Source organism: Podarcis muralis, chromosome 18 (assembly GCF_964188315.1).
Source record: "Podarcis muralis chromosome 18, rPodMur119.hap1.1, whole genome shotgun sequence".
Lineage (NCBI taxonomy): Eukaryota > Metazoa > Chordata > Lepidosauria > Squamata > Lacertidae > Podarcis > Podarcis muralis.
The window spans coordinates 8,732,879-8,747,982 of NC_135672.1; the positions used below are offsets into that span (position 1 = coordinate 8,732,879).

The 15,104-nt window shown below is 47.1% G+C and overlaps 1 protein-coding gene across 3 annotated transcripts in view; it reads left to right on the plus strand.

The window, feature by feature from the left end:
* Positions 1-13,175, plus strand: part of ACSBG2 (acyl-CoA synthetase bubblegum family member 2) — a 42,459-nt gene extending 29,284 nt beyond the window's left edge. For 2 of the 3 annotated variants that reach the window (XM_028713570.2, XM_028713571.2), the window contains exons 10-16: positions 1,331-1,512; positions 3,427-3,468; positions 5,143-5,376; positions 7,824-8,041; positions 9,607-9,746; positions 11,009-11,255; positions 12,914-13,175. In XM_028713570.2, coding sequence (XP_028569403.2) covers positions 1,331-1,512; positions 3,427-3,468; positions 5,143-5,376; positions 7,824-8,041; positions 9,607-9,746; positions 11,009-11,255; positions 12,914-12,990 — 1,140 coding nt within the window. In that variant the 3' untranslated portion in view covers positions 12,991-13,175. The remainder of the gene's footprint in view (positions 1-1,330; positions 1,513-3,426; positions 3,469-5,142; positions 5,377-7,823; positions 8,042-9,606; positions 9,747-11,008; positions 11,256-12,913) is intronic. The other variant, XM_028713572.2, reaches the window with a different exon arrangement.
* Positions 13,176-15,104: the final 1,929 nt, after the last annotated feature.

Here is a 15,104-nt window from a genome sequence, read left to right on the forward strand (position 1 = left end):
AGGAGATCTGCATTTTCACAGAATTGTTTTATATATTCTTTAAAAATTATCCATTCTTGACTCATTTTTGCAAGTTCCAGGTATCTTAATCATCTTCACCTGCTAGTCAAGCTTTCTGGGAATTGTCAAGAGTTTTCCAGTTTTTTGCTATTAGGATTCTAGCCGACATAGTCACATACATAAAGATGGTTCTAATATTTTTTTTGTATTTCAGTGGACATGATGCCTTTCCCCCCCCTCAAAATTTTTATTGATTTTCAACCTTTAAAACATCACATAAACACATAAAAACTTAAAAACACTCAACAAAGAAAACACAGCAATAAACTAAACACAGGGAAAATTATATCTTCTGGTATCCAATTTCTTCACATTAATAGGTCACTTCCTCAAATCCCCTCTAACTGAATTTCATTATATCACTTTTATAACAGTTCTCCAAATTCATATTTTTAATAATACTAACTCATTTCATTTACTAACCTCTTCTCCTTTACTATTATTTTAATCCTTAATACTTACTAAAACCTATTCCTATTCTACCCCTAAGCCTATTTGATATTTCCAAGGATTTTCTATTTATCTTACCTTATACCACATATTTATCTTATACCATATTTATCTTATACCACAATATTTACCTAAATATTATTTAGATTTCTTCCAGTCCTATCAGTGGACATGATGCCTAACAGAAAGGCTTCTGGGGTTTTCTGGGGAAGGAGAATTTGAAAACCTTTTTAAGTTCGTTGTATATTATGTCCCAGAATTCTCGTATCCTCACCCAGTCCCACAAAGTTTCTTCTTGACTTCCCACCCTCCCTTTTCTGATTTTTCCTATTTTAACAGCTGTGTTTACAGCACATAATAAAGGTAAAGGGACCGTTAGGTCCAGTCATGGCCTGGGGTTGCGGCGCTCATCTCGCTTTACTGGCCGAGGGAGCCGGCATACAGCTTCCGGGTCATGTGGCCAGCAGGACTAAGCCGCTTCTGGCGAACCAGAGCAGGGCACGGAAACGCCGTTTACCTTCCCGCCGGAGTGGTACCTATTTATCTACTTGCACTTTGACATGCTTTTGAACTGCTAGGTGGGCAGGAGCAGGGACCAAGCAACGGGAGCTCACCCCGTTGTGGGGATTCGAACCGCTGACCTTCTGATCGGAAAGCCCTAGGCTCTGTGGTTTAACCCACAGCGCCACCCTCGTCCCGTTTACAGCACATACATTTTTACTAATCTAAACTCCAGGTCTCCCCCTGGGGAATGAACCTGGGACCCCTTTGCTCCCACCTGACCTTCAACTCCCTCTCTCGAAATTTTATGTCCTGCCAGGGCACTTTGGTGGAGACCCTTAAGGAAGTGCGGCCTACGGCGTTCCTGGGGGTCCCTCGCGTCTGGGAGAAGATGCAGGAGAGGATGAAAGCCGCTGGGATGAAGTTCTCCGCCTTGAAAAAGCGGATTGCCGCCTGGGCAAAAGTCGTCGGTCTGGAGACCAACCTGAGACGAATCAATGGGTAGGAAGAACCTGGTGGCATTGTATTGGGTCCCAGACCCCTGGGGGTAGAATAGCAGGGACCTAATGTATAAAGGTAAAGGGACCCCTGACCATTAGGTCCAGTCGTGGCCGACTCTGGGGTTGCGGCGCTCATCTCGCTTTACTGGCCGAGGGAGCCGGCGTACAGCTTCTGGGTCATGTGGCCAGCAGGACTAAGCCGCTTCTGGCGAACCAGAGCAGCGCACGGAAACGCCATCTACCTTCCTGCCGGAGCGGTACCTATTTATCTACTTGCACTTTGACGTGCTTTCGAACTGCTAGGTTGGCAGGAGCAGGGACTGAGCAACGGGAGATCAGCCCGTCGTGGGGATTCGAACCGCCAACCTTCTGATCGGCAAGTCGTAGGCTCTGTGGTTTAACCCACAGCGCGTCCCATGACCTAATGTGTGGCGTGCTATAAATTTCATATCTGTGATCCATAATTTCTCCTGAGCTGCCTTTTCAATATTATGACCTATAGCGTGGTGTAGTGGTTAAGAGCGGTAGACTTGTAATCTGGTGAACCGGGTTCGCTTCCCCGCTCCTCCACCTGCAGCTGCTGGGTGACCTTGGGCCAGTCACACTACTGAAGTCTCTCAGCCCCACTCACCTCACAGAGTGTTTGTTGTGGGGGAGGAAGGGAAAGGAGAAGGTTAGCCGCTTTGAGACTCCTGAAGGGGAGTGAAAGGCGGGATATCAATCCAAAATCTTCGTTGTCTTCATCGTCGTCTTCTCCTCCTCTTTCTCCTCCTCCTCAACGTATCATTGCTGAATGAATGAATCTTTATTTGCGTCAGCCATTGGCCATAGCAATAAAACAACAATACAATATACAAAGAATAGAAATAAAAAATCAATTATATAAAATACATTTTAGGGTTTTGAATCAATAGTCAAATAGTGGCTCTTATTCTGATGGCCCCAGCTAAAAACCTTGCCACCTTTGCTGTCGCCTTCTCATCTTGATCTGCCAAGAGAAAGGACGCTGTGGCAGTGGCTGGGCGACCTGGAATGGACAATAAAAGAGGGGTGATAATCTCATTCCTCAAGTCTTTATAAAGAGTGCAAGCCAGAAGGGCATGCGCCACCAATTCGGGACTGCCATCTCCACAGGGACATAAGCGTTTTCCGTTTGGAATCTGTTGGAATCGTCCCTCAAGTCCAGCCGAGGGCAGTACATTCAATCTTGCAAGAGTAAAAGCGCGTCTATGTTTTAGAATTGCTAGGTTATGCAGAGAGGGCGCGAGAGAGTCGAAATGGGAAGGTGGAAAATAGTCATGCCATGGTCAAAATCTCCTTATTGTGGCCAAGTTGTTCCGACGCTCGCTATCATTTAGGCGCTGACAAATTAGTCTGTTTGCTTTGCTAAAACCCAAAGTGAGTAGCTGTCATGGTGATAAGCCACAAGAGTGAAGTTTGTGATAGACAATTGTAGTCCAGGCACTTCTATATTTCAGAATTGCTAGGTTATGCAGATAGGGTGGTCTCAGCGGCTGCTCCCAGTCACCAGTCTTCCCTGCAAGAAGTGAGGTTACAGGGAACCAGTCAGGGGGCCTTCTCGGTGGTGGCACCCACCCTGTGGAACGCCCTCCCATCAGATGTCAAGGAAATAGACAACTATCTGACGTTTAGAAGACATCTGAAGGCAGCCCTGTTCAGGGAAGTTTTTAATGACTGATATTTTAATGTATTTTTAATCTTTTGTTGGAAGCCACCAACCAGATGGGCGGGGTATAAATAATGGTAATAATGATAATGATAATAATAATAATTATTATTATTATAGTATGGCAGCGTTCCGCTTGGACCCTGCAAAACTCAAGAGCTTCACAGACTTGTGAAACTCCTGATAAGATGAGGGGGCCTTTTCTTCTTCTTTCTTCCCCCCATTTAGACTTAAAACTGGAGGCTCACAACGCTTGAGGGAAGAAGACAGGTATAACTTTTTTTAAAAGTTTGTACGGTTAAACCTGCACTGTTGAGAAGCGTGCGCACACACACACACACCAGTTGTTGTGGTGGTGGTGGTGGTGGTGCCTCTTTATCAACAGGAGTTTGAAGCCCTGCTGTAAAAGGCTGTAACTATTTTTAATATAGAATCATAGAATAGAGTTGGAAAGGGGACCCTGAGAATCATCTAGTCCAACCCCCTGCAATGCTGGACTGTGCAGTTGTCGATCGAACCTGCAACGATCGAATTCTTCTGATTATTTCACCACTTGCTGGTTGCTGCCCTGGTCTAGTCCGGGAGGAAGGGCACAAGATGCAAACTCAACAATTGAAATACAGATTTTAAAGAAGAAAATGTTTGCAGCATGTTGCTTTGGTCCCCCCCCCCCCCAAGCAATCATTTTAGCGATTTCCTCCCAAACTGCCAAATCCCAGCTACGTCTAGGAATTTCCGGACGTCTGGCAACCCTTGCTTAAAAACTCACTGTCAAAATGTTAGGGTGCAAATCGGATTTGAAGTGAGAGCAGCAGCGGGGAGTGAAATCTTCGTTTTTCCTGTGAGATTAGGTAAAGGTATAAAAGGTAAAGGGACCCCTAACCATTAGGTCCAGTCGCAGCTGACTCTGGGGTTGCGGCGCTCGTCTCGCTTTACTGGCCGAGGGAGCCGGCGTACGGCTTCCGGGTCATGTGGCCAGCAGGACTAAGCCGCTTCTGGCGAACCAGAGCAGCGAATGGAAATGCCGTCTACCTTCCCGCCGGAGCGGTACCTATTTATCTACTTGCACTTTGACGTGCTTTAGAGCTTCTAGGTTGGCAGGAGCAGGGATCGTGCAATGGGAGTTCACCCCGTCACGGGGATTCAAACCGCCAACCTTCTGATCGGCAAGTCCTAGGCTCTGTGGTTTAACCCACAGCGCCACCCGCATCCCTAGGTGAAGGTATAGCGTAACTCTAATATGCAGCAGAAATTGAAATTTTGAGGGAACCATGGAAGGAGGGAGGGGGAGTGGTAGGTGGAATGATGGATTGCAAAATCTGAAATGTTGTTCAAAAAAACTCATAAAAAATAAATGAAACAGTAATAATATATTGGGAGCGGTTGATCTCCCTTCATAGAATTGTAGCATTGGTAAAAGGTAAAGGGACCCCTGACTGTTAAGTCCAGTCGTGGCCGACTCTGGGGTTGCGGCGCTCATCTCGCTTTATTGGCCAAGGGAGCCGGCGTACAGCTTCCGGGTCATGTGGCCAGCAGGACTAAGCTGCTTCTGGCGAACCAGAGCAGCGCACGGAAACGCCATTTACCTTCCCTCCGGAGCGGTACCTATTTATCTACTTGCACTTTGACGTGCTTTAGAACTGCTAGGTTGGCAGGAGTTGGGACCGAGCAACGGGAGCTCACCCCGTCGCGGGGATTCAAACTGCCGACCTTCTGATCGGCAAGTCCTAGGCTCTGTGGGGCATCTGAAGTCCAACTACCTGCAATGCAGGAATATTTTTACCCGATGTGGAGCTCGAATCCAAGACCCTGAGATCAAAAGTCTCGACTGGCGCGAGACAACCACGCAAGCAGAACGAATTGTTGACACTCACTGAGAGAGTTCTAGCCATGTACTGAACGTCGGTTCTTTTCTGCAAATTGCTGTCTGTCTAATTTTCTTAGGTCCGACGAGCTCCCTCTGAATTTCCGCCTGGCCAGGAGCTTTGTCTTCAAGAAAGTGCGTAAACAGTTGGGCCTGGACCGCTGCACCAAGTGCTACACAGGAGCCGCTCCCATCACAAGAGACACCCTGGAATATTTCTTGAGCCTCGACATTTGTATATATGAGCTATACGGCATGAGTGAGAGCTCAGGGCCTCACACGGCTTCGTTCCCGAGTTCGTACAAACTGGGAAGGTAGGGGCGTAATTTGTATTTATTTTGGGAGAGGGGGTGATCCAGCAAATTTTGTTGGAATCAATAGTCAAATAGTGGATGTTTTTATGATTGCTCCCGCTAAAAACCTTGCCACCTTTGCTGTCGCCTTTTCATCTTTATCTGCCAAGAGGATGGACACTGGGGCAGTGGCTGGGCGACCCGGAATGGGCAATAAAAGAGGGGTGATAATCTCATTCCTCAAGTCTTTATAAAGAGTGCAACCCAGAAGGGCATGCGCCACCGATTCATGACTGCCATCTCCACAGGGACATAAGCGTTTTTCGTGTGGAATCTGTTGGAATCGTCCCTCAAGTCCAGCCGAGGGCAGTACATTCAATCTTGCAAGAGTAAAAGCATGTCTATATTTTAGAATTCCTAGGTTACGCAGATAGGGTGGTCTCAGCGGCCGCTCCCAGTCACCAGTCTTCCCTGCGAGAAGTGAGGTTACAGGGAACCAGGCAGAGGGCCTTCTCGGTGGTGGCGCCCGCCCTATGTTTTGTGGATTTAAAAACGACAAGCCCCCTCCCCGATTGCTTTTAAATCGTGCCTGTTCTCTGCCCCGTACCAAAACCGTTTTGCAGAATTCAGAGAAGCCCGTAATCCGACCGACCCCTCTGTTTGGATCTGCATGCAAACCCAGAATAATTGAACTAAGTCTTGTTTGCTTTAAAATGAGGACCTCCAGAATAATATCTTCCCCCACCGCTAATTCTCCCCCGGCCTCCTCGCTGGCCCAAGTAGGACCAATTCAGCCAGCTAGCCCTGGGGATTATCTAATGCTTATTTCCCCTAAATTGATTTTTGATTCTTGAATTTTATTGTTGTTCATGTTTCTATATTGTATTTTCTGCTGCTTTTATAATTAAGTGTTTTAAATTTGTTGTTAGCCACCCTGAGCTCAGTTTTTTAACTGGGAAGGGCGGGGTATAAATAAAAAATTTATTCTTATTATTATTACTTATGTAAGCATGCGTACGCAACTTTTTGGCCTTGAAAGGACAGGCGGACACACCCCTGACCATTTTGGGCAGCGCCTCAAAAACTTTAAATGCAATAAAATAAACTTGCAAACAATAAGAAAGAGGAGTTTGAGAAAACCAACCAAAACATACCGTATTTTTTTGCTCTATAAGACTCACTTTTCCCCTCCTAAAAAGTAAGGGGAAATGTGTGTGCGTCTTATGGAGCGAATGCAGGCTGCGCAGCTCTCCCAGAAGCCAGAACAGCAAGAGGGATTGCTGCTTTCACTGCGCAGCGATCCCCTTGCTGTTCTGGCTTCTGAGATTCAGAATATTCTTTTTCTTGTTTTCCTCCTCCAAAAACTAGGTGCCTCTTGTGGCCAGGTGCGTCTTATAGAGCAGAAAATACGGTAGATGGGGAGGCTTCCTGTAAGCTGTACCCACAAAGCCTTGCACCTTTAAAATGCGGGGGGACGGGACAGAAAAAAATTGATTTGATTTAAATCAACTCCACCCTGAATAAATCCCAAAGATGCCATGGGACTCCTAAAAACACAAGAAGATTTAGGCACAAGATTATTCCGTTACTGCTTCCTGTTCTTGCAGTGACCAATCAGATTTCTCTGGACCCCGCAAGCCAGGACCCAGCTCAATTTTTTCATTTACTATCTTCCTATAGGGCAAAGTTTATCAAACAGCTGTTTTTGGACTACATCTCCCATCATCCCTAGCTAGCAAAGACCAGCGAGCAGGGATGATGGGAATTGTAGTCTGGAAAACAGCTGGGGAACCCTGCTATAGGGACAAAAGAAAACTTGACTTTAAGCCGTTTCAAGAAGGGGGGGGGAGAAAAAAGAAAAAAAGGATAAAATGCCTAAAATGTGAAATGTAATTTGGAAATGAGCAGTAAATAATAAGGGTGGTTAGTGAAACATCGAGGCAGTCGACTTTCCCCCCCTTGTATATAATTTTTTATTACTTTTTTTAACGTATCATTTCCAACAGTAACTAAACATACTTTTACATCTTATTCAAATTTTTGACTTCCATCAATCCTGTCTGAAAAGGCGGCTTTTAAATTTGTACAGTGGTACCTCGGGTTACATATGCTTCAGGTTACAGACTCCGCTAACCCAGAAATAGTGCTTCAGGTTAAGAACCTTGCTTCAGGATGAGAACAGAAATCGTGCTCTGGCGGCGCAGTGGCAGCAGCAGGAGGCCCCATTAGCTAAAGCGGTGCTTCAGGTTAAGAACAGTTTCAGGTTAAGAACGGACCTCCGGAACGAATTAAGTACTTAACCCGAGGTACCACTGTATTAGATGTGAATCGATTTGATGTTACTTCGTTTTGTAAAGATGGAAGGGGATGGAAATCAATTAGGCCAGCCCCATCATATCAGACAGAGCATGCGAGCTGTTTTCCTTTCGGGAAAGGCTCACAAGCCGCTTTTTCTCCATTTCCCCCAGTTCCGGCAAAGAGATCACAGGCTGCAAAACGATGCTCTTCAGGCCGGACTCCGAAGGCGTCGGTGAAATTTGCTTCGCTGGGCGCCATGTCTTTATGGGTTACCTGAACATGGAAGACAAGACCAAAGAGGCCATCGATGATGAGGGATGGCTGCATTCGGGGGACCTTGGAAGACACGACGCAGACGGGTTCCTCTTTATCACGGGAAGAATCAAAGGTAAACAAGGCCCCCTTCTCACAGTCCTCGGAAGAACCAGAATCCTTATTTTTATATGATTTGCATTTTATTTATTTGTTAACATTCTTATATTACAGTGGTGCCCCGCAAGACGAATGCCTCGCAAAACGAAAAACTCGCTAGACAAAAGGGTTTTCCGTTTTTTGAGTCGTTCCGCAAGACGAATTTCCCTATGGGCTTGCGAGTTCTTGCGAGTTTGTTTCCTTTTTCTTAAAGCCGCTAAGCCGTTAATAGCCGCTAAGCCGTTAATAGCTGTTAAGCCGCTAATAGCCGTGCTTCACAAGACGAAGAGACTCGCGGAACGGATTAATTTCGTATTGCGAGGCACCACTGTACATCGGTAAACATTGTCACATTACAGGATTTTAATATAATGTCCAACATGTATACAAAAATTATATACAAATTTTATATACAGTGGTACCTCAGGTTACATACGCTTCAGGTTACATACGCTTCAGGTTACAGACTCTGCTAACCCAGAAATAGTGCTTCAGGTTAAGAACTTTGCTTCAGGATGAGAACAGAAATCACGCAGCAGCAGCGTGGCAGCAGCAGGAGTGGTGCTTCAGGTTAAGAACAGTTTCAGGTTAAGAACGGACCTCCGGAACGAATTACAGTGGTACCTCGGGTTAAGTACTTAATTCCTAGCAATTAGTAATAATAATACATTTATATTGTTACGATTAAATATTTTTCATTACGTTTTCAAATACATAAAGCAAAGTAAGTTATCGTTGGAAGAAAGCAAATATAATTGTGCTTCCCTCAGTCAGTAAACAAACATACACAGAACTACTATAACAAATAAACGAAATTAATTGAAAACAACGTAAATCCCACCCACAAACTAAAGACCATTTGGTTCTAGGTACAGTGGTACCTTGGACGCGGTGGCGCTGTGGGTTAAACTACAGAGCTGATCATGCCGATCAGAAGGTTGGCGGTTCGAATCCCTGCAACGGGGTGAGCTCCCGTTGCTCGGTCCCTGCTCCTGCCAACCTAGCAGCTCAAAAGCACATCAAAGTGCAAGTAGATAAATAGGTACCGCTCCGGCGGGAAGGTAAACGGCGTTTCCGTGCGCTGCTCTACTTTTCCAGGAGCGGCTTAGTCCTGCTGGCCACATGACCCGGAAGCTGTACGCCGGCTCCCTCGGCCAGTAAAGCGAGATGAGTGCCGCAACCCCAGAGTCGGCCACGACTGGACCTAATGGTCAGGGGTCCCTTTACCTTTTTACAGTGGTACCTTGGGTTAAGAACTTAATGTGTTCCAGAGGTCCATTCTTAACCTGAAGCACCACTTTAGCTAATGGGGCCTCCTGCTGCCGCCGGAGCCCGATTTCTGTTCTCATCCTGAAGCAAAGTTCTTAACCCGAGGTATTTCTCGGTTAGCGGAGTCTGTAACCTGAAGCGTCTGTAACCTGAGGTACCACTGTAAGTACTTAACCCGAGGTACCACTGTACCTCAGGGCAGAGCATGTTGAAGAGTGTGTGTGTGTGTGTGTTTAAGTTCCTGATGGCTTATGCCGTGTCGTCTCCTTCCAGAGCTAATCATCACAGCCGGTGGCGAAAACATCCCTCCAGTCCCTATTGAGGATGCCATCAAAGAAGCTATCCCCATCCTCAGCAACGTCATGTTGATAGGGGACAAGGCCAAATTCCTTGCGATGCTCATGACTCTGAAGGTAAGTCCTGCTATTTCCTGTCTCCTTCCCCAATCTTTTTTTTTAAAATAATTTTTATTGATTTTAACATATAAATTCTAAAATGCACCACAAAACTTATCACTTATACAGTCTTTTTAGACTTCCATCACCCTATTCATTCACAAAGACACCCTTAAGACAGGATTTGCAAGCGGAAAAGCAATGGGAAGACATTCCCCATTTGCCTCCCTTTCTTCAAAGGAATATTTGACGCCACTGGGAGAGTCAAAATTCTTATAACAAGCTGTTCATGAAGTTGACTCTTTATTCAGCACAGACAGAGAGAGCACAGCAACTCTTTCCTGTAGATCTTGCCTCCCCCCTCCCTAAGGCAGTTGTGTCAGGAGTTCAGCCTACACTCGAGTAGGACCCTTGCAGAGATACATGCCCAACTGGCATGTTCTCTCCCTCCTGGTCGATCGTTCGGGAGCTTCAAAAGCTTTCTTCTGCCTGAACATCACAGCTACCGATGCCAACCGAGACCGGCACACTTAGGGATCCGCAGAGTTTGCGTAACAGACCTCAGCAACCCGGCATTTTGGCTAATCTACTTTATTCACATATAAACACACACGGAGCACTGCAACATGGCTTCCTCTCTCTCTAGCATCATACAGCAAAGAGAAAAAGAACAAAGGACAAGAGTCCCACTTCACGGAACACAGTAACACAAACATCCTGTCTCCATCACTTCCCACTCTGTGGAGTCAAAACATACACCGTCATGTGATAGACAAGAACCCCATGACTGCAATCGTAGAGCAGGAATCCTAACAAGTTGCAGGGACTGTGTCTTCCCACAACTGGCTGTGCTTCCCAAGCGATCCTGGGTCCTTCCCAAGCGATCTGAGATTCTGCCAGCGTGTCTGTCTGTACTACACCCTCTTCACACCTCTTCTGGTTCTGGGAGACTAGCAGGGAAGGGAGCAAGAGGGGGAGATCCCTTGGCTCCTTTGCCAGCCTGACTTCAGCTCTGGTCTCCTGGCTCCCAGCCTGATTTCTGCACTGCTCTCTGCCACAGACTCTCCCTTCTCCCAAAGCCCTGTCACTCTTTCCTCCTCCTCATTCTGCTCCCTTGTCTTCTCCCTCTGAGAGGGGGAGAATATGGCCTAACTTCTTCAGGCCAGTAATTCAGCAGAACTTGGGTTGGAAAGATGGGTGGAAAGGACCTTGGTCCGCGTTGCGGCCTCCTGTGTTGGCTGACGCACCCGCGCCGCTCCTTATGAATTCTCCCGTTCCAGTGCATGGTGAACCTAGAAACCGGAGAGCCGGAAGATGCGCTGACGCCTCAAGCCATCGAGTTCTGCCATAAACTGGGCAGCAAGGCCACCAAAGTGTCCGACATTGTGAGCAGCAAAGACCCGGCGGTGTACAGCGCCATTCAGAAAGGGGTCACGTCCGTCAACGAACGAGCCACTTCGAACGCTCAGAAAATCCAAAAGTGGATGCTTCTAGACAAGGACTTCTCCATCGCAGGCGGAGAACTGGGTGAGCGGGCGAAGCAGGTGTCCTTTTCCTCCAGCAGTTGCGTTTTTATTGAACTTTAAAATCTTACCATACGTATTCCAAGTTCCACATTTGTTATGTTTCTCTTTAAACTTAAGAACAGCACTCCAGGCTGTTCTTACTTCCTATCCCTGACGCAGATGGCCCTATGGTCTAAACCAGTGTTCCCCAACCTTGGGCCTCCAGCTGTTTTTGGACTATAACTCCCATCATCCCTCGCTAGCAAGACCAGTGGTCAAGGATGATGGGAATTGTAGTCCCAAAACAGCTGGAGGCCCAAGGTTGGGGAACACTGGTCTAAACCACTGAGCCTCTTGGGCTTGCCGATCAGAAGGTCGGCGGTTCAAGTCCCCGCAACGGAGTGAGCTCCTGTTGCTCTGTTCCAGCTCCTGCCAACCTAGCACAGGAGTAGGCAACCTAAGGCCCGGGGGCCAGATCCGGCCCAATAGCCTTCTAAATCCGGCCCGCGAACGGTCCGGGAATCAGCGTGTTTTTACATGAGTAGAATGTGTCCTTTGATTTTAAAATGCATCTCTGGGTTATTTGTGGGCTATAGGAATTCGTTCATCCCCCCCCCCCAAAAAAAATTATAGTCCAGCCCCCCACAAGGTCTGAGGGACAGTGGACAGGCCCCCTGCTGAAAAAGTTTGCTGACCCCTGAGCAGTTTGAAAGCACGCCAGTGCAAGTAGATAAATAGGTACTGCTGTGGCAGGAAGGTAAACAGCATTTCCATGCGCTCTGGTTTCCGTCATGGTGTCCCGTTGCGCCAGATGCAGTTTAGTCCTGCTGGACACATGACCTGGAAAGCTGTCTGCGGACAAACGCCGGCTTCCTCGGCCTGCAAGCGAAATGAGCTCCGCAACCCCAAAGTCACCTTGGACTGGATTGAACCATCCAGGGGTCCTTTACCTTTTTTACCTTTTACCTCCCATCCCATTTACATCCTGCCTTCTTGTAAACATTTCCCCTAAGACATATCCCTCTATTTCATATGTTATCACTATTTCAAATCCTGCTCGCGATTTCATCTGATTACGGTATTTTTTCAGATATTCCAAAAGGGGCTTTCATTCTTCCATGCGTAGTCCATCGTGTTGGTTTCTTATTTATGCTCTGTAGTTTTCTTAAAGGTAAAGGGACCCCTGACCATTAGGTCCAGTCGTGGCCGACTCTGGGGTTGCGGCGCTCATCTCGCTTTACTGGCCGAGGGAGCCGGCGTACAGCTTCTGGGTCATGTGGCCAGCAGGACTAAGCCGCTTCTGGCGAACCAGAGCAGCGCACGGAAACGCCGTTTACCTTCCTGCCAGAGCGGTACCTATTTATCTACTTGCACTTTGACGTGCTTTCGGACTGCTAGGTTGGCAGGAGCAGGGACCGAGCAACGGGAGCTCACCCCGTTGCGGGGATTCAAACCGCCGACCTTCTGATCAGCAAGTCCTAGGCTCTGTGGTTCAACCCACAGCGCCACCCGCGTCCCTTTGCAACCTTGGCCTTATCAGCAACAATTTGTACCACCTGAGCTATTCAGGAAGCTCCTTGGAGACGGTTCCAGGAATCGAACCTGGACTTCCTTCGGAGAAGCCTCGTGTTTTCTCCAGCCTTTCTGGACAGATCCTAACACTCTTTCTCTTGTTTCCAGGCCCCACGATGAAACTAAAGAGGCCCGTGGTCGCCAAGATGTACAAACAGCAAATAGACCAGCTTTACGCGGACTAAACGAGCACCTAATGATCGCCGGAGGAATGCATACCCACCGGCCTGCCTCTATCAGAAGTCCAATCTTCGCTCTTCGCTGCACGGACCGTCTTCATATGGAAAGAGAAGCGCCGCCGTCTCTCGCTCCTCTTTCCTCTACCCTTATTGAAAAACGAGGTTTCAATAAAGGCAGCTCCCCGAATTCAGCTTGGTTTCTCTCCTCGCCAGTTGCTCCCTGCCCCACCCACCCTTTCCAAAGCCAAGTATTTTGGCTGCAAAACACCAGCGGCCTTCGTTGCTTTTCTGTCTCTCCCTTCACACTTCCTGGGCTTGGTTTTGGAACCCTGTTTTGGCACAGGGCTCCAGCCTGCTCTTGTGGCTTTGCACCCGGGCAAGGTCCCTCGGCCTTTTCTGCCACCTCTGTGTCTTCCACAACCCACCCTCACCCTTTCTTGAAATTGAATGTACAGAAAGTGTGGTTTTTGTCCCCTAACTGTGCCTTGCAGGGGGGAAAAACCCTGCGGTTTAGACGTGCAAATAATGGCAGCATCTCCTCTCCCCACGGTCTAAACAGAAATTCTATTCTAGCAAGCGGCTGGCGGGAGTTGCAGTGAAACCATCCCTCCACTGAACCGACTTCCTTTCTTCTTTGGTGAAACGCGGCACAACTTTATAGTTGTGTGAGTTTTCCCCCACCCTCTCCCACAGAGACCCACAACCCACCGAGAAACAACCACATATGCCTTTCACGTGTGGATAAAAGGAAATCCGGTGCACTCACTATAATCCTTATTATTATTATTTTATTTATACTTTGGAGTCTGTTCACTTGGTGAGGCTCGGCTGCAGTATCCGTTTGCGTGGAGCCTTTTTCGCAGAAACACAGACAGCAGCGACTCTTAGGAATGTTTCTCCTGGCAACCGAATTTTAGCGGTTCCTCCTGCACCACCGAGGGAACGTTGAAAGGTGGTGGGCTCTTGCAAAAACCTTGTCTGTGAACATGCTTTTTGCCCTCTGGGGGAAATGAGCACATGGGACTCCCTGGCATGCAAGAACGGACTCTAAAACTCTTATCTGAAAGTTGTGCCCATTCAATCATGCCACAAGCGTTGCAAGGCTGGGAGAACATCCGTGTAGCTTTCTGGGGCTGCTTCCTGTTGTTTTATAGTTTTATTTCCCTCTCCTTTTTTTCCTGTACTTGCTACCTTGACTACAGATGTAAGACCTACCCACAGCAAAATAACTCTGGGAGATATTTGCTCCCCGATGCCTCTTGTTTATGCTGAAGCTGTTAAACCTCGTAATGGAGAGACACAATATGTTCTGGCGTGCTGCAGAGGTGAGAAATAGCCTTATGGGGGTATTGTTGTAGGGTGTTTGGGTTTTTTTAGAGAGAGAGACTTGTGCCCGTGCAGGGATAGAGGGAGGTGTTTGGGGGTAAAGCGAGGAGCTGTTGACGTCCAAAGAAAATACTTCCGGAATGTAAATTGCACTGGGTATTTGGTGTTGTGGTTAAATCATGTTTGCAATTGAATGTATTGGGGTTAAATTAGCGGGGCAGGAGAGAGTCCTTTTGTACCCCCTCAAAAAAAAGACAATGTTTGCTATGAGCCCAAGGTTTATGTACGCCTCTCCTGCCCTGTTGGAATGAGTGTTTAATAAAATTTCCGAATATCTCAAGTCTTGGCCTTGGTTTTTTCCCTTTTGTTCTCCTCCTAAATAATACTGCTCCTTAGTGTGTGTTCTCTGGTTTTAAAGGGTACTGCTTCTTAGTAGGCAAACACGTTGGACTTAAGTTGTCTGGGAATTATTTTTTAAAAAAAAATGAAGCATTTGCTGCATTGTGGGTGTGGAGTTTTAATTGGCTATTTTATCGGTACTTTGCATTTCAATAGCTTTACTTCCCTTGAGCCGAACAGAGAACTTCTGTGTTGCAGGGCAGAACGCAAATAGCTTCTGGGCCAAAGTCATCTTTAGGTCCGCCATCTTGATTCAAAATGGCACCCAAACGTGGACAAAGACCACTGCCTCCATCTTGGGAAAACAAAAAAATTCCTTCCAGTAGCACCTTAAAGACCAACTAAGTTAGTTCTTGGTATGAGCTTTCGTGTGCATGCACACTTCTTCAGATACA